At 41.7% G+C, this 27079-nt stretch overlaps 1 protein-coding gene and 2 pseudogenes across 1 annotated transcript; 1 reads left to right on the forward strand and 2 right to left on the reverse strand.

The window, feature by feature from the left end:
• Positions 1 to 2504: 2504 nt before the first annotated feature.
• LOC125444859 (olfactory receptor 10C1-like) lies at positions 2505 to 3535 on the reverse strand. Its single transcript, XM_048517587.1, has one exon. It carries the CDS (start codon positions 3533 to 3535, stop codon positions 2597 to 2599), a length of 939 nt encoding a protein of 312 aa, XP_048373544.1. The 3' UTR covers positions 2505 to 2596.
• Positions 3536 to 13529: 9994 nt separating this feature from the next.
• LOC125444207 lies at positions 13530 to 14469 on the reverse strand (annotated as a pseudogene).
• Positions 14470 to 16648: 2179 nt separating this feature from the next.
• Positions 16649 to 26957, forward strand: LOC125444208 (annotated as a pseudogene).
• Positions 26958 to 27079: the final 122 nt, after the last annotated feature.

A 27079-nucleotide genomic window follows, 5' to 3' on the forward strand; every position in this document is an offset into this window, starting at 1 on the left:
AGAACATGGCCATACAGCCCGGAAACCACACAGCACCCCAGTGATTCCGGCCGTGAAAACCTTACTTCTGTGCGGAATAGCAAAATCTACTTTTAAACAATTGTGAAAGTGGATTGGAATTGGATTATTCTGCATGTGTGGAAGGGGCCAAAGATCTAAAGCATCCTCTCTACTCTTATGACCCAATGTACAAATGATGGCTTGCCAAATGCCACCTACTGGTTATTGTCCTCTAAAGATAGCTTGCCTGAAATCAAACAGAGCCAATGCCTTCTCCTAGGCAGCGTCCACTTAGTAGGATGAGGTCCCTGAATAGGTAAAAGGAGATACAACAGATCCATTTGGTTTGTCAGGACTTTTCATTGACTAAAAGTTGCAGTTTATTTGGGGGTTTATTTTGTTGCTTTTGAGTTATGATGTTTCAATTACAATTTATAAGCTGCCTTGAACCATCAAGAAAAATGGAAAATAAATATTTAAATCCACCAATTAATTTTTAAACACTCCTTATTTATCTTTGTGGACAGTGGGAAAGAACCACAGTAACGAGAACTGGGAGAAAGCGAGTCAAAAAAATATCTGGCTGGATCCAACCCAAAATATTATCAGATAAACAGAGAATCAGTATCTAATAATTCCAGGAAGATTTTCCTAGGTATAAATCCCATTTAATAGATATGAGGAGAATTTGGCATATATCTGCTTAGGACTGCTCCCCGATAGTTGCGTTATATAGCAGTTTTGTTATGTTTCAGTTTTTAAAAAAAGACAGAACTAGATGGAACCAGGTGAGTTTCAAGGAGAATGGAGCGTTACTATCTTGGAGCTATGATGGAATTCGAAATGGATAGATGTCTACATTAATGAAACCCTTTTCTCATAGTAAAATGAAACAAGCTGATGGTATCTTAGAAAAAATGAGCGGGATATTTCAAAGTGAAATGTAACTGTTTTTTATTATTTTTGTTAACAAATACAAGACATACGTCATGCAAGAACAATAGGGAAATTTAACTGCCCGCTGGACTCTAACTGTCAAGACTTTCTATGTGAAATGGAGGGCAAGGGCTGTCCAGCTGCAACTGTCTTATGGCAACCCCAGCAAAGGCAAGTCAGAAGCAGAACTGGTCTGAGAGATTCAACAGATACATGACTGATAGGAACATTGCGTGCAGATGGTGTAGACCCTTCCCCGGCAAATAAACACAACAAGGACTTGGGAATAGATTGCTTACTGGCCCACCGCACCCCCAGGCCCTTCCTTAAGGGCACCAACCATGGAGAAGTCCGGCCGCCCGGCTCGGCTTCTCCCCACAGATGTTGCGATTCCGTTGCCAACCCGCTGGGCTGCGACAAAAGTACAAGTAGAACAATAAAACCATTTACAACATGTCAACCATTAACAATTGTGACTAGGGAGGGTGGGTGGGTCATGTCGCTCTTGAGCCTCGGCTAGCAAAGAAGGCCGAGGCTCGGGGCATGGCGCTTATAAGTGCTCTGTTCTTCTCGCCTTTGCAGCTCGGGCCAATCGTTGCAGCTCCCTGCAACTGCGCCCTCAGAGCTGGCTGCCCCATCCCTTTTGCCTCGTGCTGCTCACCTCTGCCTCAATGGCTGCCACCGGTGACTCGATGGCTGCTATTTGTCTAAAACTCCAAATGTTGGATGCATACTTTCTTCTAGCCAGACTACAGTTCAGGAAACAGCTAGAATGGGTGGGAATGGTTGAGGGGAAAACAACTCCAAAGCAATAAAGAACATCAAGATAAGGCATGCCACGGTCAGTTTTGCACAGCACAAATAAGGCATCCTGAGAGCACGAAAAAAAGCCTGTTGGGGAGGCACTCTGCACAGCCTTTTCCCCCAAGACATTCTCAGGACCTTATTTCAGCCCAAGCACTCTTATTCTGAAGATGCTGGAAGACTAGATCACACACACACACACACACACGACCCTACCTTAGGATTCTGGGAAAGGAAAGGAAAGGACACAATTCATTTCATACTGTTTTAATTTTTCAAGCAAAAACTTCAGTTGTCTGTAGAACAGGGGTTAAAACACTTGAGATGTGGGAGGAAGGATCCCTAACAGGGAGGGCAGTTGTTTTATTTGCCTTTCCTTTAATTTTCATGTATGGTAGGCATTTTCATCCTGGATATTTCCTTTCGTGACCCCTCCCCTTTTTTAAATATGCAAAATCATCACAATTGGAAATATTAAAAGACAAACTATATAATTCTCTTAGGATTAAAAACAAAGATCAAAAGCCTGGGAATTAAAGTTACAGAGATCCTTTCCCATTAATCAAGTTTTTTTCTTTCTGATGGGTACACAAGTGAGGGTATTTTCAGTGGCAGCTTCACAATTGTGAAACAATCTCCCCAGAAATGTTTGCTTTCAATCTTTGGAAGGCTGATGCCAGTTTTATTCAGGAAGGCATATTTTTCACCCAATCAGATGTAAATTGTGATTTCAATTCAGCACCTTCTATGGGTTTTATGTATGTTTATGTTCAGCATTCGATTCACATTGTAAAATAGTTCCATATGGTGGAAAAGTGGAGCATAAGAGCATCAGATAATGTTGGCCCTCCTTGTATTAACTTTTTGTCGTAAGAAAGATTTTAGTACCCAGTTTCCACATTGCTCCTTTTACCTCTTTGTTCCTGAGACTATATATTATGGGGTTTAAAACAGGTGTGATGATGCAATAGGACAGAGACAACCACTTGTCAGTGTCCAAAGAGTAACTGGACTTAGGCCGGGAATACATGAAGAGGGCTGGGCCATAAAGTAGGGTTACGACCATGAGGTGAGAGGAACAAGTGGAGAAGGTCTTGTGCCTGCTCTTGGCTGATTTCATTTTTAAGATAGCAGTGATGATATGGAGGTAAGACACCAGGATGAGAATGAAAGGAAGCATGAGCCCCAAAACAGCTACGCCAATGACTTGGACTTCATTCCAGTAGGTGTTTCCACAAACAAGCACCATCAGTGGCTGAATCTCACAGAAGAAATGGTTAATGATGTTGGGCCCACAAAAAGGGAGGTTAAAAATGAAGGTGGTGTGTCCTGCTGCCACCAGGAATCCAGTAAGCCAAGATGCCAGACACAGCAGGAGACAGGTTCTCTTGTCCATGATGACCATGTATCGCAGTGGGATGCAGATGGCCACGTAGCGGTCGTATGACATAACACAAAGGAAATAACACTCTGTAGCTCCAAATAGTAAGAAGAAATAGAGCTGTGTGGCACACCCAACAAAAGAGATTTTGCCTTCTGCCAAGCGGAGGTTTGCAAGCATGTTGGGTATGGTGACTGAGATGAAACATAATTCCAAGAAAGACAAGTTCCTTAGGAAAAAATACATGGGAGTCTGTAGGGTGCTATCCAAACTGATCGTGACAACAATGAGGATGTTACCAACTATTGTGAATAAGTACAGGCATAAAAACAACACAAACAGTAAAAACTTCATTTCCGGGAGTTTTGAGAAACCCAGTATAATGAATTCAGTCACACAGGTTTCATTTCCCATGGCTTATCCTTTATCCTATTTTTCCTGAAATTTATCTATTATGATATAGTAAAATATGATGGCTAGAACACTAAACACACTATATATACTTATTGTCAGATACCAATGTGGAACATTTAAATCCAGATGTGGGTTTTATTCCTACCCATGGTTGAAGATGCTCATCATGCTTTTTTATTTTCACAGCAATCCTTGTGAGCCAGGATGTTCTGAGAATGTCACTTGCCTCAGATCACTGAAGGGATCATCCTTTGCTGTCCCCGATAATCACAAGAATTTGCTTGATGTCAAAATCACAGTGGATTTGAACATTCATTCCATGATGAAACACCTGAAGAATTTCAAGGAAAACTGTTAACAGCTGATTCTTCTAGTACAGGGTGTACACATGCATGTTCCACACAGTTTTCGATTTCGTCTTACTAGATGCACACTTGAGACTTACTTCTGCAATGAAATATTTGAGACATTTTGAGGGAAGTCAACAATTGATTGCATCAATCCCTCTAGGACTACACATCTTCTAAAACACCACATCCTGATGCCAGGTCATAAACGTAAACGACAGTGTTCCAACAGCAAAGGTGCTAGAAAGAAAATCCGATCCATTTTTGTCAATGATACAAGTTTCACACATTCCTGGAAAAGAGAACAAATAACCTCTAAAGCTAGTGATAGAGTTTCATTTTGGTGCATGGAGATTTCGTTCTGTACAAGGTTCCTTAGGATACAGTCCAGAGATTCTAGGCCATTGGCTGAGGAATATTATGCAGTTCAAAACCCTACCAATTACAGTGGCTTCAACAGAATCAGAATGGAGTAACTGTTGTTCAAATGCCACTGTTAGTATCACATCTAGGGAAATAAACTGTGAACCGTATTACCACACTTAAAATCTTATGACTGTTTCAGTATCATGCAGAATGGATTTCCTTAGTACATACATAAAACCTTTATTAGGCATAAACCCAATATAACAACCAGCATTATCCAGAGAAATGTTCCATACATAAAACCATCACAGGTATTATTCCAAAGTTCCTACAAGGAACCTAGCTACAGAATTTAAAATCACAGAAGAAAAGTTGTTTAGTAGGAATGCAACCTTCCCAGCAACAGAGTATTCCTTAAACTTAGCAGGAAGAAAAGTCAAAAGCCTAGTCCTAGCTTCTTTGTATCGGATTTCCTTAGTAACTTTCAAAAATGTGTTCTTAGTACAAACAAATATCTGGCCATCAGATGCTGGCAGATACCATTAAATTCCTGGAAATTGGTACTGGATTTTTTTCTCTTTGTTGCTCACTTGTAATATTTCAGGTCCATGGATGCTGCCTACGATATCATTGGATGTCTCCTTAATTCAGCCTGCTCTTCAGTCTAGTATCAACTTCACACTCCTTACCCAATGAGGGAATTGGCTGATTAGCAAGCAGAAACACAATGACCCCTTCCGCATATGTAGAATAATGCACTTTCAGTGCACTTTCAATGCTCTTTGCAGCTGATTTTTACTGTGCGGAATAGCAAAATCCACTTGATAACAATTTTGAACATGGATTGAAAGTGTGTTATTCTGCATGTGCAGAAGAGGCCATCGTTTTAATTTTAAGAACACTGGGAAAGAAAATCCTGTCTGATTACAGAGACATTTAACCACAAATGAAGCAAACTGACAATATTGGCCATGATTTATAGATATTTACCTTACTATGAAACATGCATAAACCCAGCCGTAACATTGTGATGTGAAGTGACAGTTGCATGTAGCTGCAATGAAAATGCTATGTGATCAGTAGATATTCCAAAGGACAGCTGTTTTATGTTCCAAATTCGGCACCTAAAACCTTCAGACATAATACATCATTTATGGAATTCTTCAGAATGTTAATGTACGTATCAATTCCTCTACTTAAAGAAAATCTAACAGTCCAAAAATGGGAATGCAGCACCAGGGCCAGCATATAAGAGAACAACATGATTTGGTCATGCTTTTCCCACAAAGACAATCCTTGACTTTATAAGCACAGCTGGCAATGAAATGCTGGGTGATGTAATTCTGGGCCTTAGCTCAAAAAAATTAATGGTTAGAATTAATGAGGTAGTTAATACATAACGCATGGCCCAATGGGACAAGTATGAGAACCAACATGGTGTACTGGTTAAGAGCAGCGGACTCTAATCTGTAGAAGCAGGTTCAATTTCCTACTGACCATTCACAGTTCCCTCAAGACTAAAAAAGGAATCCATAACATGCAAATGTTAATGGTTGCTGTGGATATTGCTGTGGATATTGAAGGGGGATATTTGTTAGTAGGTTTCCCTTCTGAGAATAAATAATATTATTGAATACTGGATAATATATGAGATCTAATCAGCTTTTTGCTTGTTAAAAAGGACAAAATAATTTTCTTTTACTGCTCCAAAAGGATCATAGGTAAGGTTACTGTTAACTTGTTTCTGATGCCTATGGTGCATAACTCCATCCAACTCTAGGCTTTTCCAAAAGAGGTTATGGCTTGTTCCCTATATGACCATGCAAAAAGACTTCTAAACCCAGAGATTTCACAAAGTCTGTGCATAGCCAATACAAAGGAATGATGTTTTGACACTCCTGCCTGAGATGAGACTAGAGCTTTGCTCATCAGTCGGCTAATGGGTGGACACTTTCTTCATCTATCCTTCTCAACTGCTCTTTGGATATCATTTCCAGGCTTCAAGCAGCATGCAGGTACAATAAAACAGATTGGCAAGCAACATAATACTTGGGTGCTGTGTGGTTTCTGGGCTGTATGGCTGTGTACTAGTGGCTAGCTGCCAGAACATGGCCATACAGCCCGGAAACCACACAGCACCCCAGTGATTCCGGCCGTGAAAGCCTTACTTCTGTGCGGAATAGCAAAATCCACTTTTAAACAATTGTGAAAGTGGATTGAATGTGGATTATTCTGCATGTGCGGAAGGGGCCAAAGATCTCAAGCACCCTCTCCACTCTTATGACCCAATGTGCAAATGATGGCTTGCCAAATGCCACCTACTGGTTATTCTCCTCTAAAGATAGCTTGCCTGAAATCAAACAGAACCAATGCGTCCACTTAGTAGAATGAGGTCCCTGAATAGGTGAAAGGAGATACAACAGATCCATTTGGTTTGTCAGGACTTTTCATTGATTAAAAGTTGCAGTTTATTTGGGGGTTTATTTTGTTGCTTTTGAGTTATGATGTTTCAATTACAATTTATAAGCTGCCTTGAACCATCAAGAAAAATGGAAAATAAATATTTAAATCGGCCAATTAATTTTTTAAAACTCCTTATTTATCTCTGTGGACAGTGGGAAAGAACCACAGTAACGAGAACTGGGAGAAAGCAAGTCAAAAAAATATCTGGCTGGATCCAACCCAAAATATTATCAGATAAACAGAGAATCAGTATCTAATAATTCCAAAAAGACTTTCCTAGGTATAAATCCCAATTAATAGGTATGAGGAGGATTGTGCATATATCTGCTTAGGACTGCTCCCCGATAGTTGCATTATATAGCAGTTTTGTTATGTTTCAATTAAAAAAAAGACAGAACTAGATGGAACCAGGTAAGTTTCAAGGACGATCAAGTGTTACTAGCTTGGAGCTATGATGGAATTCGAAATGGATAGATGTCTACATTAATTAAACATTTTTCTCATAGCAAAATGAAACAAGCTGATGGTATCTTAGAAAAATGAGCGGGATATTTCAAAGTGAAATGTAACTGTTTATTATTATTTTTGTTAACAAATGCAATACATATGTCATGCAGGAACGATAGGGAAAGTTAACTGCCCACTGGACTCTAACTGTCAAGACTTTCTATTTGAAATGAATGGCAAGGGCTGTCCAGCTGCAATTGTCTTAGGGCAACCCCAGCAAAGGACTTTCAAGGCAAGGCAGAAGCAGAACTGGTTTGAGAGATTCAACAGATACATGACTGAGAGGAACATTGCGTGCAGATGGTGTAGACCCTTCCCCGGCAAATAAACACAATAAGGACTTGGAAATAGATTGGGCCGCAGCCCAATTTATTAATTAACAAACATAACACTTAAGAAGCTGGGAGACCAATGGATTGCAACATCAGCTGGTCAGCACTGTTGGTGACCCGACCATGCTGTCCCCAATCCCTATTGGGGCATTGGCAGGAAGCAGGGAGCCACCGGGTTGGATACCCTTGGTGTCAACCCTTCCTGCTGGGGTGGCGGGCACCAACTAAGCCTACCGGCTTGCTTACCAGCCTGTCCCACCCCCAGGCCCTTCCTTAAGGGCACCAACCATGGAGAAGACCGGCCGCCTGGCTCAGCTTCTCCCCACAGATGTTGCGATTCCGTTGCCAACCCGCCGGGCTGCGACAAAAGTACGTGGGATATTTCAATGTGAAATGTAACTGTTTATTATTATTTTTGTTAACAAATGCAAGACATATATCATGCAAGAACAATAGGGAAAGTTAACTGCCTGCTAGACTCTAACCGTCAAGACTTTCTATGTGAAATGGATGGCAAGGGCTGTCCAGCTTCAACTGAAGAACCCCAGCAAAGGACTTTCAAGGCAAGTCAGAAGCAGAACTGGTTTGATAGATTCAACAGATACATGACTGATAGGAACATTGCGTGCAGATGGTGTAGACCCTTCCCCGCAAATAAACACAATAAGGACTTGGAAATAGATTGGGAGAGCTGGGACACTGGGCTCTCTGAAGCCGTCGACGGTATCGCTCCAAAGCGTCCTCTCCGTACCCGCATCAACCCGGCTCCTTGGTACCCCGAGGAGCTGAGGAAGATGAAAAGGGAACTGAGACGGCTTGAGCGAGGGTGGCGGCGGGTACTTGACGAGGGATCAAGACACTCATATCGATCGTTTATGAAGTCCTATGAGAGTGCTGTGAAGGAGACAAAGCAGGCATATTTTGCTTCCGCTATTGAATCTGCTAGTTCGCGCCCAGCACAATTGTTTCGTGTAATTCGGACGTTGATCGCACCTCTTCGAGTAGGTCCAAAAGAGACTGATTTGGCATTAGGGCTGTGAGGCTTTTGCTAACTACTTCACAATAACAAAGTCCTGACCCTCCGCCAATCCTCCCTGCCACTATTGATAACGGTATGTGAACTAGAGGCCCCCGTGGGCCATCTTTGGAAGTCCCTTTCTTGGACCACTTCCAGCTTACTTGACCCAACGAATAAGTTGACAGGGATCCCTGGATGCTGTAACGATCTACCACTTGTCCTTTGACCCGTGCTCCCTTCCTGGTTAGTGTAAGCCGGCAGGGAGTAGCTTCGAAGCGACCTGTTGGATATAGTCAACTGCTCCCCTTTGAGCAAGGAGTTTTCCCAATTGGTCGGCTTAAAGAGGCAGTGGTCCGCTCCGGCTTCCTAAAAGACGCGGCAGCATCTTAGATCCTGGAGATCCGGCCAATTACCACCAGTTTCCAATCTACCATTCTTGGGCAAGGTAATTGAGCTTGGAGCAGTGGCGGCTCAGCTCCAGCGATTCCTGAATGACACAAAACATACTGGATCCCTTCCAGTCTGAAGCTTCCACGCTGGTCATGGGACCGAGGAGCGGTGCTGTGGTCACTGTTGTGGATGACCTCCGGACTACACTTGGACAGGGCGGTTCAAGCGCTGTTGGTGTTGTTAGATCTCACCGCAGCATTCGATATGGTAGACCACGACCTTTTGGTCCACCCGCTTACCGCTGGTATCGGGGTTCGAGATTCAGCTCTTAAATTGGCTGGATCTACGTTCCTCTGAGATCAGGGGACAGCAAGTGGCATCGAGTGAGATCTCCAAGCCGTCGCTTCCCCCATTATGTGTGGGGTACGCGCAAGGAGCCGCATACTCTCCCCGATGCTTTTTAATATCTACATACCCCCCCCCTGGCGCAGTCCTAGTTCAGAGTTTTGGGTCATGCGGTGTCATCAATGCAGCTGGATGACACCCAGCTCTTTGTTCACAATGGAGGGGGCAACCCGACCTCGGCCCCTGATGCTCTCCAGCATTGTCTCTTGATGCTGTGGCTGGTTGGTTGAGTGCAAGTTGGCTGGAAGTTGAATCCCCACTAAGACGGAGGTCCTGTGGCTGGAGCCGGGGGGAGTGTCTGAGTGGTCTTTGGCCTGCCTACCCTTCTTGGCGCAGACGTTAAAATTAACTTTGTTCACCAAAGCAGCCTCTGGGTGACTCTGGATACATCTCTATCATTGGTGGTACAGGTCACCCAGACAAGTCTGAGGTAGCTTTTTTACCATCTGTGGCAGGCCACGGCAACTGGCTCCCGATATCTCTCCCGTTCTGATCCTGGCCACTGTGATCCACATTGCCACGGTCAACCTCTAGATTAGACTACTGCAACTCGCTCTACGCGGGCTTACCTTTGGCCATGATCCGGAAACTGAAACTTCGTACAGAATGCGGCAGCCAGACTCCTTTCCGGAGCAACAGCAAGGGACTGGATTACCTCTGGTCCCTATACCACCAACTGCGCACTGGCTGCCGATTGAGTACCGGGTCATGTTTAAAGTTTTGGTTTTGACCTTTAAAGCCATTCGCGGCCTTGGCCCTGCATATCTAAGGGACCGTCTCTCCCTATATCGCCCTTCTAGGCCCCTCCGTTCATCGGAGGCGGACCTACTGGTGATCCCTGGCCCCAAGGCGATCTGGCTGGCCTCTACAAGGGCCAGGGCTTTTACGGCTCTGGCCCCTACCTGGTGGAACAGGCTCTGTGGTGAGATCAGGGCCCTGCGGGATTTACAAAGTTTCTGCAGGGCCTGTAAAACGGACCTGTTCCGCCAGGCGTTTGGCCAGCCAGGATGATATCAACTGCAATAAAAAGCAAACATCTGGCATCCCGTGGGTTCATAAAAGGGGGAATAGAATAGCTGAAGCCATCTTTAGTCTAATGTTTTATGTATTTTTAATTAACTTATATATATGATGTTTTAAATTTTTATTTTGTTGGAAACCACCCTGAGCCTTCGAGGAGGGCGGTGTACAAATACAATAAATAAAATAAATAAAATAAATTTATTAATTAACAAACACAACACTCAAGAAGCTGGGAGACCAATGGATTGCAACATCAGCTGGTCAGCACCATTGCTGACCCGACCATGCTGTCCCCAATCCCTATTGGGGCATTGGCGGGAAGCAGGGAGCCACCGGGGTGGATACCCTTGGTGTCAACGCTTCCTGCTGGGGTTGGGGGGCACCAGCTAAGCCTACCAGCTTGCTTACCAGCCTGCCCCACCCCCAGGCCCTTCCTTAAGGGCACCAACCATGGAGAAAACCGGCCGCCTGGCTCGGCTTCTCCCCACAGATGTTGCGATTCCGTTGCCAACCCGCCAGGCTGCGACAAAAGTACAAGTATAACAATACAACCATTTTACAACATGTCAACAATTAACAATTGTAACAAGGGAGGGTGGGTGGGTCACGTCACTCTTGAGCCTCGGCTAGCCAAGAAGGCCGAGGCTCGGGGCGTGGTGCTTATAAGCGCTCTGCTGTTCCCGCCTTTGCAGCTCGGGCCAATCATTGCAGCTCCCTGCAACTGCGCCCTCAGAGCTGGCTACCCCATCCCTTTTTCCTCGTGCTACTCACCTCTGCCGCAATGGCTGCCACCAGTGACTCGATGGCTGCTACTTGTCTAAAACTCCAAATGTTTGATGCATACTTTCTTCTAGCCAGACTACAGTTCAGGAAACAGGTAGAAAAGGTGGGAATGGTTGCGGGGGAAACAACTCCAAAGCAATAAAGAACATCAAGATAAGGCATGCCATTGTCTGTTTTGCACAGCACAAATAAGGCATCCTGAGAGCACAAAAAAAGGCCTGTTGGGGAGGCACTCTGCACAGCCTTTTCCCCCCAAGACATTCTCAGGACACCTTATTTCAGCCCAAGCAGTCAACAACACAAGCCTTTATTGGCATATAAAACAGGACAAAAATTTTTTTAAACAAAACAAGGTTAAGAAATGCAGTTAAAATTATTAATTTCCAGTATAAAATTTGCAACAGTTTCACAAAAGAGCACATCAGAGCTGTTCAGGAGATTGGGTATCTTATAACACTCATGCCACTGAGAACATTGCAATAAAATTGAATTCATGTATTTCATGCATATCTTGTTATATTTAGGGCATAGAAACAAAGAATGGTCAAGTGTTTCAACCGTAGTCATATCACATGAACAAACTCTTTTAGAACATTCCATATTCTTAAATCTTCCCTCCAGCAGAGCTGATGGCAGCACATTACATCTTGCAGTAGATAAGGCTCTCCTCTGGGTGGGATTAATCAGCAGACGAAGATATGCTGCCATAATTCCACTCTCGCATGGGATTAATAATGTAGTCGGAGAACAGGTTGTCTTGGCAGTAAGAGTCAAATTATGAAAATCAAGATCCAAGAGCCTATTCTTAACTAGTCTGAAGGCTTCCACCTTTGTGAACATAAGGAATGATTCCAAGGGGAAACCAATAGCTTCAACCTTTCTAAAGATCAAAGTATACCATTCTAAAATAAAGTGATCTGATAACAGAGAGGGAATATAGCTATTGGATCCCACTAGAAAATGTATGTGCAGCCAATATTTTATGGCCCTTATCCATGCCAAGGTTTCTAGAGTTGTTTGGCCCATCTCAATGCACAACGCAGCATAAGGCACACATCTAGGGAGCCCCATTAGTTTCCGAAGGAATTCGGAATGTAATAAATTAAATGATTTATTTATTGCCGAAATCCAAATGGGGGAACCGTACAGTAGCAAGGAGCCAATCCTAGCCTCAAAAACCTTCAAAGCCGCAGGAATGTATTGATTGCCTTTACTGTAAAAAAAAGTGATATATTGCTGTCATGTTGGTATGTGCCAAGGTAGTTACTGCTAGTTGCTGTGAGGACCATGACAAATTATATCTATAGTAAATGCCAAGGTATCGGAAATATTTGACCTGCTCAATTTTGTGGCCCTTAATTCGCCAGGACGTGGGCTTCCAACTCTTAGCAAAAATGAGAACTTTAGTTTTAGCATAGTTAATTTCCAGTCTGTTCTCTTCGCAATAATTAGAAAAACTGTACATTAGGCGTTTAAGGCCAATTCTGGACAAGGACAATAACACTGCATCGTCTGCATACAACAGTAAAGGAAGGTGGGTAAGATGTAATTTAGGACTATACCCATTCACAGACACCAAAGCATGAGGTAAATCATTGAGGAATAAATTGAATAAAGTAGGAGCCAGTGTGCAATCTTGTTTAACCTGGCCCAAGCAGTCTTATTCTGAAGATGCTAGAAGACTGGACCACACACACATGGATGGCAAATAGACCCTACCTTAGGATTCTGGGAAACAAAAGGAAAAGACACCATTCATTTCATACTGTGTTGATTTTTCAAGCAAGAACTGAGAACAGGGGTTAAAACACTTCAGATTTGGGAGGGAGGATCCCTTACAGGGAGGGCAGTTGTTTTATTTGCCTTTCCTTTAATTTACATGAATAGTAGGCATTTTTACCCTGAATATTTCCTTTCGTAACCCCTCCCTTTTTTAAAATTTCAAAATCATCCCCATTGGAAATATTAAAGGAAAACTATATAATTCTCTTAAGATTAAAAACAAAGATCAAAAGCCTGGGAATTAAAATCACAGAGATCCTTTCCCATTAATCAAGCTTTTTTTCTGATGGGTACACAAGTGAGGGTATTTTCAGTGGCAGCTTCATGATTGTGGAACAATCTCCCCAGAAATGTGTGCTTTCAATCTTTGGAAGGCTGATGCCAGCTTTATTCAGGAAGGCATATTTTTCACCCAATCAGTTGTAAATTGTGATTTCAATTCAGCGCCTTCTATGGGTTTTATGTATGTTTATGTTCAGCATTCGATTTACATTGTAAAATAGTTCCGTATGGTGGAAAAGTGGAGCATAAGAGCAACAGATAATGTTGGCCCTCCTTGTAACATTTGATCAAAGTTATTAACCTTTTGTCGTAAGAAAGATTTTAGTACCCAGTTTCCACATTGCTCCTTTTACCTCTTTGTTCCTGAGACTATATATTATGGGGTTTAAAATAGGTGTGATGATGGAATAGGACAGAGACAACCACTTGTCAGTGTCCGAAGAGTAACTGGACTTAGGCTGGGAATACAAGAAGAGAGCTGGGCCATAAAATAGGGTTACAACCATGAGGTGAGAGGAACAAGTGGAGAAGGTCTTGTACCTGCTCTTGGCTGATCTCATTTTTAAGATAGCAGTGATGATATGGAGGTAAGACACCAGGATAAGAACGAAAGGAAGCATGAGCACCAAAACAGCTACCCCAATGACTTGGACTTCATTCCAGTAGGTGTTTCCACAAACAAGCACCATCAGTGGCTGAATCTCACAGAAGAAATGGTTAATGATGTTGGGCCCACAAAAAGGGAGGTTAAAAATGAAGGTGGTGTGTCCTGCTGCCACCAGGAATCCAGTAAGCCAAGATGCCAGAGACAGCTGGAGACAAGTTCTCTTGTCCATGATAACCATGTATCGCAGTGGGATGCAGATGGCCACGTAGCGGTCGTATGACATAACACAAAGGATACAACACTCTGTAGCTCCAAATAGTAAGAAGAAATAGAGCTGTGTGGCACACCCAACAAAAGAGATTTTGCCTTCTGCCAAGCGGAGGTTTGCAAGCATGTTGGGTATGGTGACTGAGATGAAACATAATTCCAAGAAAGACAAGTTCCTTAGGAAAAAATACATGGGAGTCTGTAGGGTGCTATCCAAACTGATCGTGACAACAAATGAGGATGTTACCAACTATTGTGAATAAGTACAGGCATAAAAACAACACAAACAGTAAAAACTTCATTTCCGGGAGTTTTGAGAAACCCAGTATAATGAATTCAGTCACACAGGTTTCATTTCCCATGGCTTATCCTTTATCCTATTTTTCCTGAAATTTATCTATTATGATATAGTAAAATATGATGGATAGAACACTAAACACACTATATATACTTATTGTCAGATACCAATGAGGAACATTTACATCCAGATGTGGCGTTTAATCCTACCCATGGTTGGAGATGCTCATCATGCCCTTTTATTTTCACAGCAATCCTTGTGAGCTGAGTGTTACTTGCCACAGATCACTGAAGGGATCATCCTTTGCAGTCCCAGATTATCACAAGAATTTGCTTGATGTCAAAATCACAGTGGATTTGAACATTCATTCCATGAATTTCAAGGAAAACTGTAATAGCTGATTTTTCTAGAACAGGATGTACACATGCATGTTCCACACAGTTTTCGATTTCGTCTTACTAGATGCAAAGTGAAACTTGAGACTTACTTCTGCAATGAAATATTTGAGATGTTTTGAGAGAAGTCAAGTGAGTTTGTGTCGGATTACATCAATCCTTCTAGGACTGCACATCTTCTAAAACACCACATCCTGATGCCATGTCATAAATGTAAACGACAGTGTTCCAACAGCAAAGGTGCTGGAAAGAAAATCCGATCCATTTTAGTCAATGATACAAGTTTCACACATTCCAGGAAAAGAGAAAAAAATAACCTCTAAAGCTAGTGACAGAGTTTCATTTTGATGCACGGAGATTTCCTTCTGTACAAGGTTCCTTTGGATACAGTCCAGAGATTATAGGCAATTGGCAGAGCCATATTATGCCGTTCAAGACCCTTCCAATTACAGTGGCTTCAACAAAATTAGAATGGAGTAACTGTTGTTCAAATGCCACTGTTAGTATCACATCTAGGGAAATAAACTGTGAACTGTATTACCACAATTAAAATCTTCCTATGACTCTTTCAGTATTATGCAGAATGGATTTCCTTAGTAGCTTTCAAAGATGTGTTCTCAGTACACACAAATATTTGGCCATAAGATGCTGGCAGATACCATTAAATTCCTGGAAATTGGTACTGGATTTTTTTTCTCTTTGCTGCTCACTAGCAAGCCTTGTAATGTTTCAGGTCCATGGATGCTGCCTACCATATCATCGGATGTCTCCTTAATTCAGCCTGCTCAACATCTAGTATCAACTTTGCACTCCTTGCCCAGCGAGGGAATTTGCTGATTAGCAAGCAGAAACACAATGACCCCTTCCGCACATGTAGAATAATGCACTTTCATTCCATTTTCAATGCACTTTGCAGCTGATTTTTACTGTGTGGAATAGCAAAATCCACTTGACAACAATTTTGAAAGTGGATTGAAAGTGTGTTATTCTGCTTGTGCAGAAGAGGCCATGGTTTTAATTTTAAGAACACTGGGAAAGAAAACCTTGTCAGATTACAGAGACACTTAACCACAAATGAAGCAAACTGACAATATTGGCCATGATTTATAGATATTTACCTTACTGTGAAACATGCATAAACCCAGCTATAACATTGTGATGTGAAGTGACACCTGCATGTAGCTGCAATGAAAATGCTAGGTGATCAGTATTTTATGTTCCAAATTCAGCACCCAAGACCTTCAGACATTATATATCATTTATGGAATTCTTCAGAATGTTAATGTAGGTATCAATTCCTCTTCCTAAAAAAAATATTTCAGTCCAAAAATGGGAATGCAGTACCAGGGCCAGCATATAAGAGAACAACATGATTTGGTCATGCTTTTCCCACAAAGACAACCCTTGACTTTATCAGCACAGCTGGCAATGAAATGCTGGGTGATGTAATTCTTGGCCTTAGCTCAGAGGAATTAATGATTAGAATTAATGAGGTAGTGAATGTATAATTCATGGCCCATGGGACAAGTATGAGAACCAACATGGTGTACTGGTTAAGAGCACAGGACTCTAATCTGTAGAACCAGGTTTAATTTCCTACTGAGCCAGTCAAAGTTCCCTCAAGACTAAAAAAGGAATCCATAACATGCAAATGTTAACAGAACAATGGTAACAATAATTACTGTGGATATTGAAATTACGGTTTTCAAAAAAAGGGGGAGATATTTGTTAGTAGGTTTCCTTCTGAGAACAAATAATATTATTGAATAGTGGGTAATATATGAGATCTAATCAGCTTTGCTTGTTAGAAAGAGCAGAAGAATTTTCTTTTACTGCCCCAAAAGGATCATGGGTAAGATTGCTGTTAACTTGTTTCTGATGCCTATGGTGCATAACTCCCAAGAGATGTCCAATGTAGATGAAAGGAGAAATATGAGGGAAAGTGGCATCAAGTCATATCTGGATATTACTGACCGCTTTGGAATAGGAAGTATTTTTCAAATAGTAGAAACTTGCTCTTCCACCACACATGCTCTGACATTATTTCAGAAAGATTTTCTCACCCTGTTCTTTGACCTCACTGGAAAAATGTGAAAGACTGATTCGCATGCTGCTAGATGCCTGCATCTGCCTTGTACAAAAGAGAAATTCGTGGTGCGTGGTGCGACCGCACTGGAGTCCTGTGTTCAGTTCTGGTCGCCACATATCAAAAAGGATATTGAAGAGATAGAAAAAGTGCAGAGAGGGGCAACGAGGATGATTGAGGAACTGGAGCACCTTCCTTATGAGGAGAGGCTGCAGCGTTTGGGGCTCTTTAGTTTGGAGAGGAGACGTCTGAGGGGGGATATGATTGAAGTCTATAAAATTATGCCTGGGGTAGAAAATGTTGACAGAGAAATTTTTCTCTCTTTCTCACAATACTAGAACCAGGGGGCATTCATTGAAAATGCTGGGGGGAAGAATTAGGACTAATAAAAGGAAACATTTCTTCACGCAATGTGTGATTGGTGTTTGGAATATGCTGCCACGGGCGGTGGTGATAGCCACTAACCGGGATAGCTTTAAAAAGGGCTTGGACAGATTTATGGAGGAGAAGTCGATCTATGGCTACCAATCTTGATCCTCCTTGATCTCAGATTGCAAATGCCTTAGCAGACCAGGTGCTCAGGAGCAGCAGCAGCACAAGGCCATTGTTTTTACATCCTGCATGGGAGCTCCCAAAGGCACCTAGTGGGCCCCTGCGAGTAGCAGAGTGCTGGACTAGATGGACTAGATGGACTCAGCAGGCTTGTTCTTAAGTTCTTATGTTCTTATTGCCTCTAAAACAAGAAGGTTCGCTACCAAATCTCCTATCGGCAAGTGCCTTGCTCCAGTCTTGCAAACTGAAGGCCATGGCGTCCTTTATTGGTCCATGCATCTCATGTTGGCTTGAAATGACCGAACCTAAAAGAAAAAAAGAAGTAGTTTCCATTTTTGTGTATTGTAAAATGTCATAGCATGCTTGTTTACCTACCAAAGAGTATAAAGAGTATAAAGAACTGTTTACCTACCAAAGAGTATAAAGAACACAACAAGTGTTATGCTGCTATTAAAGCAGAGAAAGTAAAAAAGAAAAGCAAAGCTAGAGGGGAGTGATTATCTCCCCTGTTATTATCGAACAAGGTAATCATTGAGTCTTCTACATGGACAAGCCCTGGGGATTTTCAAAAGGAACTTTCAGAATCACCAAACAAGCCATTTGCAGAACTCAACAAAATCTCATTGATAAACTTTGAAGTCTCTTATAAATGCTGAAACCTGTGCTGAGTCAGATATCGAGAGAAGTTAGAATTGAAGACTGGGAGTGGAATGTGCAACTCTCGATGGCTTTTTACAACAGGATGTGTTACATATTGTGAATGCTGGGTGTGAACAAAGATTTCCAATGTGAAAATAGATTTCATTGACCAAAGATGCTGCTGCTGCTCTTTCTTCTGTTTCTGCCTCAAGCTGTCAGCAAGAATTTGAAGGAACTTTGTAGGGCAACCACTCATCGATATAAAGATGATTATTTAAAGTCAGGAAATCATGTTATTGGTGCAATTTCATCTCTGCGTGTGGCGGTTGGTCCAGAAGAGAAGTTTAAGTCTTTGCCCCAGAGTTTCAATAAATATATATACCAGTACGTGAGTATGCAGTTTAAATAAACTACAGGCAGTCAGATCTTAAGGATCTTTGCCACAGCATGAGTATCTCAGTGTACATGCTAATATTAAGAGTAGTCCAACCTTATCCCACAATGGTCAAACCCTCAAGGCAAAGTGCAGTTTCATCTCAGCATATCATTGTCTGATCAGAAGATATGTTCACATCTTTGCCCCCGAGTTTATATACACACATCATGTTATTTAGTTGTTTCTTGTGTTTGATCTTTTCTTCTGCTAATTTGGAGTTCTGGAAATAGAGATGGGAGATTGGAAAAGGCTGTCAATACAAAGAGATGAATGAAACCTTTACTTCCATTTTAGGTTTGTGAGGAAGAATTATCAGCATGTCCTCACCTTCATTTTTACTGTTGATGAAATCAACAAGGATCCAGATCTCTTACCCAATGTCACACTGGGCTTCCGCCTCTATGACAGCCTCTTACGAGGAAGATCAGATTATGACATCACTCTGTCCTTGCTGTCCTCACCAAAAGTAAACATCCCTAATTTCAACTGTGCAAAGCAATACAATATGTCAGCAGTTGTTGGAGGACTTAGCTCTGAAGCTTCCATCCAGATGGCTACCATCTTTGACCTCTACAAGATCCCTCAGGTATGGATGTACAGTGTACAAAGTCCTAACACAAAATAACAGTCGACATTTTTTCATGTTATTCCATGCTAACAGTGATGTAGTAAATAAATTCTGACAACTTAGCACCGTCCAGGCTTTTCCAAAAGAGGCTATGGCTTGTTCCCTATATGACCATGCAAACAGACTACTAAGCCCAGAGATTTCTCAAAGTCTGTGCATAGCCATGACAAAGGTGTGATGTTTTGACACTCCTGCCTGAGATGAGACTAGGGCTTTGCTCATCAGTCAGCTAATAGGTGGAGAATTTCTTCATCTGTCCTTTTCAACTGCTCTTTGGATATCATTTGCAGGCTTCAAGCAGCATGCAGGTACAAGAAAACAGATTGGCAAGCAACGTAACACTCTTGGTACCCATACTGGGAAGGAGTTGGTCTAAGCAATGCCTTGCTTAACTTCTAATCTAGTGGTTTCCTTACATATCTGTTGTTTAATGGTGAAATAAAGGCTCCACATGATGGTGCAGGAATGGCAGTAACAGAGCTTATAATGTTTGAATGTAGATATGAACGTTCACCACTAGTAGCAAAATTTCTTTTACAAGTGACAGAACTTTCTAAGTAACGTCCAGTGCTAGATATAATCCTGTCTGTGTTTTGAATGTATTCTTGATTTGTACTTCACAAATGTCTGGCAATGCTCTGGAGCCTATTTTATATACCTAATAAAGGTTGTTGTTAATATTTCCAACCTATATTATTGGAAAAATATTTTTGACCGTTGCACTATTATTACAAGAATTATCCATGGCCCTGTCCACAGAAAATCCAAAAAAAAAAATATTTTCAATCCCTCATATCATGATTAATGTCTGCACTCACCCTCTCAAAACAAATACTGAACACATTTTAAAAACCTTTCAGCCTCAAGGATTATTTGAAAAGGGGATTCATTTAAAACATGTTGAGGCTGGAAATAAAACATTTGAGGGTAAAAACAATGCCGAAGTCCATGAAGGAAACAGAAGATGGGAGCATTCTAATCAAGGACCCTTGAGGATAATCTCAGCAAAACAGAGTTCCACAGCTGCGTGAAACTCACAGTAAATACTGGTTGTGGTTGGTTTTCCAGGCTGTGTGGCTGTGATCTGATGGATCTTGTCCCTAACATTTCACTGGCATCTGTGGCTAACATCTTCAGAGGTGTATCACAGAGGGAAGTCTGTTACACACTGTGTCCAGTGAGAAGGAAATGTTTAGTGGGGTATATATTGTCCATGTTCCAGGGTGGGGAACCAATCAGTAAGTATTTGGGTGGAACTTGCTATGCACAGATGTGGTTGATGGTACTGTACTGCAGGTGGGGTTTTTCAGTCCAGGGAGTGATTTACATTTGCAGGCTTTCGACAATACATTGCAGTAAATACTACTTTTCTGACATAAAGATTGCACAGGTTTAGCAACAATGTTCCTGTAGTTCTTCTAATAATAGCAGCAGTAATTATTTTACTATCACTCTTAAGAGTGGTAGTACCAGTAGTAGCAGGAACAGTGGTAAAGTGGTAATAGTATTAGCAAATCATTCCTACCACTCAAAACATTCTGGCCCCTTCCGCACACGCAAAATAATGAGTTTTCAAACCACTTTCACAACTGTTTGCAAGTGGATTTTGCTATTCCGCACAGCTTTAAAGAGCACGGAAAGCAGTTTGAAAGTGCATTATTCTGCATGTGCGGAATGAGCCTCTGTAATTTGTTTTTCATTAATGCTTCCAGGATGCCCTGTCTGAAGATCCTGCATGTTTTCAGCATGTCTGAAGTCAGGAAACTGGAGAGCTATTCTCAATATGCATAATTTCAGGGAGACAATTGTCAGGTTGTAATAAAATGCCTGTTGTTTTTCTACAGCTCCCTTATGCTCACCCCTCACTGAGTAATAAAATTCAGTTCCCCTTTTTTTACCAAATGGTTCCAAAGGAAGCTGCTCAGTTAGAAGGAATAGTGGAATTGATCGGATATTTCAAATGGACGTGGATTGGCCTCGTCGTTTCTGACAATGACAATGGAGAACTGTTTGCTCAAACTATTACCCTCTCACTCAGTAGACGGGGAATATGTATTGCCTTCACAGAAAAGGTCCCAGTACCCTTGCATGATTCCTATACTGAATATGGTCAAAAAATATTTTTTATGGGAAATATTTTAAGGACATTGTTTGCCACAAAAGCCAATGTGATTATTGCATATGGAGACACTTACTCCATGCATAGTTTACAAATACTTGTATACACCAATGAAGAAATAACAAAGCGACAGATGCAGAGGAGGATTTGGATCACAACAGCCCAGTGGGACTTATCTTCAAGGATTGTTCGAACAGACTGGAATACCAGGTTCTTCCACGGCACCTTGTCTATAGCAGACCACAGAAATGATGTACCAGGATTTCAGAGCTTCCTCCGGGGGTTTAAGCTTTACCAACACCCAACCTCTTTAATGCGACAGTTCTGGGATTTTGTATTTTCCTGTAGAAGCTCAAAACCTGAAAGCTCTGTACAAAATGTAAGGAAATGCACAGGAGAGGAAAAGCTGGAGAGTCTTGGAGGGGATGTGTTTGAAATGCACATGTCTGGTCAGAGCTACAGCATCTACAATGCAGTCTATGCCTTTGCACATGCTTTAAATGCTTCTTCCACATTCAGATACCAAACGATGAGCAAAAACCCAATTCTGGACCATCGCACAAAGCAGCCCTGGGAGGTAATGTTTGACTTTTAATGTCTGACTTTTCCTTCTCAGCAATGTGCCAGTGAGAAAGATCACAGTGCTGTGAACAAAAATCAAAAATGTACTGAATCTTTGGTATCTCTTTCTCTCTCTGTTATGCATATGTAACCTCAGCTTGTGGGTTCTGTGGGCAGTACTTGGAAGGAGTTGCAAAGAACCAAATTTAAACAAAACAGTTTACTTTTCTTTACAAATAACATTAAACATCAACATTTAACATTACAATTCAAGGTCCTGTTCAGGTTGCATTTCAAGTCCTTCTAGTTACAGTCTACTGATACTGCCAAGTCCAATTCTTCTTTGCAAGTGGGTTGGCTCCTGAAGACTCCAAGGGCTTGATGAACAGGATGCAACATGAATGAAGGTTTCCAGGAGAACTCTCACCCATTACAACCACAAAAAGAAACCCTTAACAAGGTGTTAAGGGCTTATAGAAATCAAGGTCCAAGTCTGGTAGCCTTGTCTTCTCCAAAGAGCTCTGCAGCCTTTCTGCTGCTCTGAGTCTCCACCCCCTTACTGGTTCAACCCATTCTGGGCATGGGGGTTACACATACGCTATTGCCTTTAATAATTCCCCCTAGTGTTTTTAATTTTCATTTTTGTAGATCGTTGCGGCTTTTCAGAAAATAATATATGAGCTCCATTTATGTAGTTGAGAAGAGCATTTAGTCAAAATAGCAAAATGAAGTTCATGAAGGATGCTCCACGGCAGAGTGGGAATTCAAAAGTGGGTCTCACAGATTCTAGTTTGGCACAGTATTCACCAGAAAATGCTGGTTCACACTTTCTAATAAACCAATTCAAGAGTCAGAATATTTCAAGCTCTTGGAATTCTGTGGCATCCAGCGTGGTTTAGTATTTAAGAGCTGATGGCTACTAATCTGGAGAACCAGGTTTTATTCTCCACTACTCCACTTGAGTGGCTGAGACTTATCTGGTGAACCAGATGCATATCACACTCCTACATACCTGCTGGGTGATACTGGACTAGTCACAATTCTTCGGAACTCTCTCAGCTTCACCTACCTCACAAGGTGTCTGCTGCGGGGAGAGGAAGTGAAAGGAGCTTGTAAGTCATCTTGACTCTCCTAACAGGAGAGAAAGGTGGGGTATAAATCCAAACTCCTCCTCCTCTGCTCTTGCTCCTCCTCCTTCTCTTCCTCTTCTTCTTCTTGAGGAACGATGCTGGATTCATACTTGAGGAATGATACTGGATTCATACTCAGATTCACAGTACATGAATGCACTGGATACTGCATTCATGTTTGTAGCTTCTGAAGTTTTGCCTTCCCATTTAGCTTCATCCATGTCTGCAAAAACTGCATTTCAACAACAGTGTTGGGGAGGAGGTATATTTCAATGAACAACAGGAATGGCCAATTGGATATGACATCGTAAACTGGGTCAATTTCCCCAATAAGTCCTTCATCCCTGTAAGAGTTGGAATGGTGAATCCCTGGACTTCAACTAAACAAAGATTTACCATCAAGAGTGATGCTATCATATGGCCTAAAAGATTTAACCAGGTGAGCTCCCTATATTTTAACATCTTTGGACTTACTGTTCTTTTTTCACCAACCATTATTATTATAATTCTCATTGCCATTAGTGTCATCATCAACAATTTCTTCATCATTGTTACTATTATAGTTGTTGTTGTTGTTGTTGTTAAGGATAAGAGCCCCATGGCATGGAATGGTAAGCTGCAGTACTGCAGTCAAAGCTCTGTTCATGACCTCTGTTTGATACTGATGGGAATTGGTTTCAGGTAGCCAGCTCAAGGTTGACTCAGCCTTCCAAGTTCAGTGAACTGAGTACCCAGATTGCTGGGAGTAAAGCAAAGATGACTGGGCAAACCACCCCATAATCAAAGTCTGCCTAATAAATATTGCAATGGGACATTACCCCATGGGTCAATAGTGGTATTCCACAAAATGAGCGTCGCTGTCGTTTTTGTCCTGATACAACTGATACACTTTCTCATATGCTGCTTCATTGTTCAAAGTACAACAACATCAGAACCGATTTGAGAACTGTGTTACCAACAGGATTTATGCTCCTTTCTGATAAAATAAAAATGGCTAAGCTTCTAAATAGCTCTAGTGTTGAAAACTCTGAAGCTGTTGCTAGGTTTTTGCTCTGTGTACTGCAAGTTGAGCAATAATGATCTTTTTATTGTATTTGAAATTATTGGCACTGGTTTTATGCCTAATAAAGGTTTTGGATTTGGATTTGGGTCAATAGTGACTCAGACCTTGCACAGAGGACAATCTTCAGATGGTTTCATTATTTCTCTTGGGAACTGGTTTCCATTTTGAAGCTATTAGGGCCAAGGAGATCCAGCACTACTAAACTGCAAAATAAACCCAAAAGCAAACCACTTCTTGCGTCAGATTGTGCTGTTATACACTGAGCTTATTATCTGGCAACACGCAGCTAAGACTCATGAAACTCAGCCCTTGCTTCTCCATTCCTCTACACCAGTGGTGGCGAACCTTTGGCACTCCAGATGTTATGGACTACAATTCCCATCAGCCCCTGCCAGCATTGGCAATTGGCCATACTGGCAGGGACTGATGGGAATTGTAGTCCATAACATCTGGAGTGCCAAAGGTTTGCCACCACGGCTCTACACAATGTAGAATGTATACCAATGATTCAATTAATGTACATTGTATGTTTTTGTATTATGTGCTGTTACGTTGCTTCTGACTTATGGCAACTTTCTAAACTAATGACCATTAAAATGTCCTACCTTTGCCTGGAAATCTCAGGTTAGTCCAATCTCATCAGATAGCAGAATCTAAAAAGACTTGGCCCTCGCTACAATTTGGATGGTATACAATTAAGGAATATAAGGGTCATGCCTTGGAGGCTTGGAATGGCAAGCCACCTCTGAACATCTCCTGCCTTTAAAACCCTACGATGACAGTATATCTGAGCTGTGACATGATGGTCAAAAAAGCCCTATCCGTAGTATGGATGGCCATTACTAGCTTTTTTTCATCTGAGCTTCCAGGGCAAACAGGTTTGGCCATGGCTAGGACTTGGATGGGAGACCACTACAGAAATCCAGGGTTGCTATCCAGAGGCAGGTAACAGTGAACCACCTGTTTGTATTGTCTTAAAAACCCTCAGCTTCATTGAAATACTCAAATCCCCTCACCACATTGAGATGAGTATCCAGGAAGGCACAAGAATATCCTAGTCATTACCTTAAATGAAACCATATTTCTTTGCATTATGATTAGACCTTGCCTCATTCCCTGTGTACTGAGAGATGCCATCCTGGATACAGCAGAAAAGTTCTCAGGGGAAAAAATTCATCTTGCTGCTATGATTGTTCTCAGTGCCCAGAAGGGACAATTTCAAACCAGACAGGTATGTGGTTTCCATGTTTATAATAATAAAAATTTTTGTTGTCCATCTGTCCAAAAAACCCCATCTGTGACAAGAAATCCAACAAATACAGCACCTTATACAACAAAACACAAACAATGTTAGCAACATCATATATTGAACTAGAAAAACAGAAATAGAAGCTGATATTGGCTGTAAGTTAAATAAACTCAACAGGAATACAATGCAGATTTTATGTGCAGCCTATAAAATCTTTTAAAAATGGACTCCAATCTGGAGAACTAGTTTTGATTCCCAACTCTTCCCCATGAATGGTGGACTCTAATCTGATGAACCAGGTATGTTTCCCAACATGAAGCCTTCTGGGTTACTCTGGACTAGTCACAGTTGTCTTTGATCATTCTCATCCTCACCTACTTCATAAGATGTCTGTTGAGGAGACAGAAAGGGAAGGAGGTTGTAATCTGCTTTGAGACTCCTTACAGGACAGAAAAACTGGATATAAATCCAAAGTAGTCTTCTTATTGTTCCTTTAAAATACTGGTGGAAAGGTAGGGCAGCTATTTCAGAGTAAAGAAACCAAACTGATGTTGAAGGGTCCTCTTTCTACAGAGGATCATAAGGCAAATTGAACAGACTTGACATTTGAATTTTTTGGATGGACAGAGAAGCATTGTCTTCATCACATCTATATCTTCTCTCAGGCAGTAAATCTGCTCTCTTTTCCAGTACCACTTTGCCAGCAAACACAGAGTATATATCAGGGATGTACTGTTGGCAGGATTTACCTGCTTTTTAAGCTGATCTCCCATTCCTTTTCTGTTCAGATGCATATCAATGTATCCTGTGCCCAGATGATGAGCATCCAAATGAGAACCAAAATGGATGCATCCCTAAAGTTATAACTCATCTTGCCTACAGTGAGCCATTGGGAATCAGTTTGGCTTTTGCTTCTCTCTCCTTTTCTCTACTCGCCATTGTTGTCCTTGGAACCTTTGTGAAATATAAAAACACACCCATTGTCAGAGCCAACAACCGGGATCTTACCTACCTCCTCCTGATTTCCATCTTGCTTTGCTTGCTTTGCATTTTTTTGTTCATGGGACAACCCAACCAGGTGACCTGCCTTCTTCAACAGGCGGCTTTTGGTAGTGCATTTTCTTTTGTAATGTCTTGTGTCTTGGCCAAAACCATCACCGTGGTTCTGGCATTCATGGCCACAAGCCCAGGAAACACAGCAAGGAAATGGCTGGGGAAATACACAATTACATTATCCTGGTTTGCTCTCTTGATTCAAGTTGGCATCTGGTACTCGATCTGGCTCAGTACTTCTCCAAGCACCATTCCCAGACCTTGACAAGTTCTCGCAATCTGGACAAATCATAGTGGAGTGCAATGAAGGCTCAGTCACCATGTTTTACATTGTCTTGGGTTACATGGGCTTTCAGGCCAGCGTCAGCTTCTTGGTGGCCTTCCTGGCCAGGAAGCTGCCAGATACTTTCAATGAAGCCAAGTTCATCACCTTCAGCATGTTGGTGTTCTGCAGTGTCTGGATCTCCTTTGTTCCAACCTACCTGAGCACCAAAGGGAAATACATGGTGGCTGTGGAGATCTTTTCTATCTTGGCTTCCAGTGCTGGATTGTTGGGTTGCATATTTGCCCCTAAAATGTATATCATTTTGCTCAGGCCAGACATAAACACAAGAGACCAGTTCTTTAGGAAAAAAAGATAACATAGAATAACTCAATGGCAATGTTCTGTGAGAATACCCATTGTTTACTATGAAAAGTAGGCTGCATAACCAATTCCAGTTATGATATCCCATATTTGCACAGCTCTATAATTTTCATGGCA

The sequence above is a fragment of the Sphaerodactylus townsendi genome, linkage group LG15 (assembly GCF_021028975.2).
Source record: "Sphaerodactylus townsendi isolate TG3544 linkage group LG15, MPM_Stown_v2.3, whole genome shotgun sequence".
In the NCBI taxonomy this organism is placed as follows: domain Eukaryota; kingdom Metazoa; phylum Chordata; class Lepidosauria; order Squamata; family Sphaerodactylidae; genus Sphaerodactylus; species Sphaerodactylus townsendi.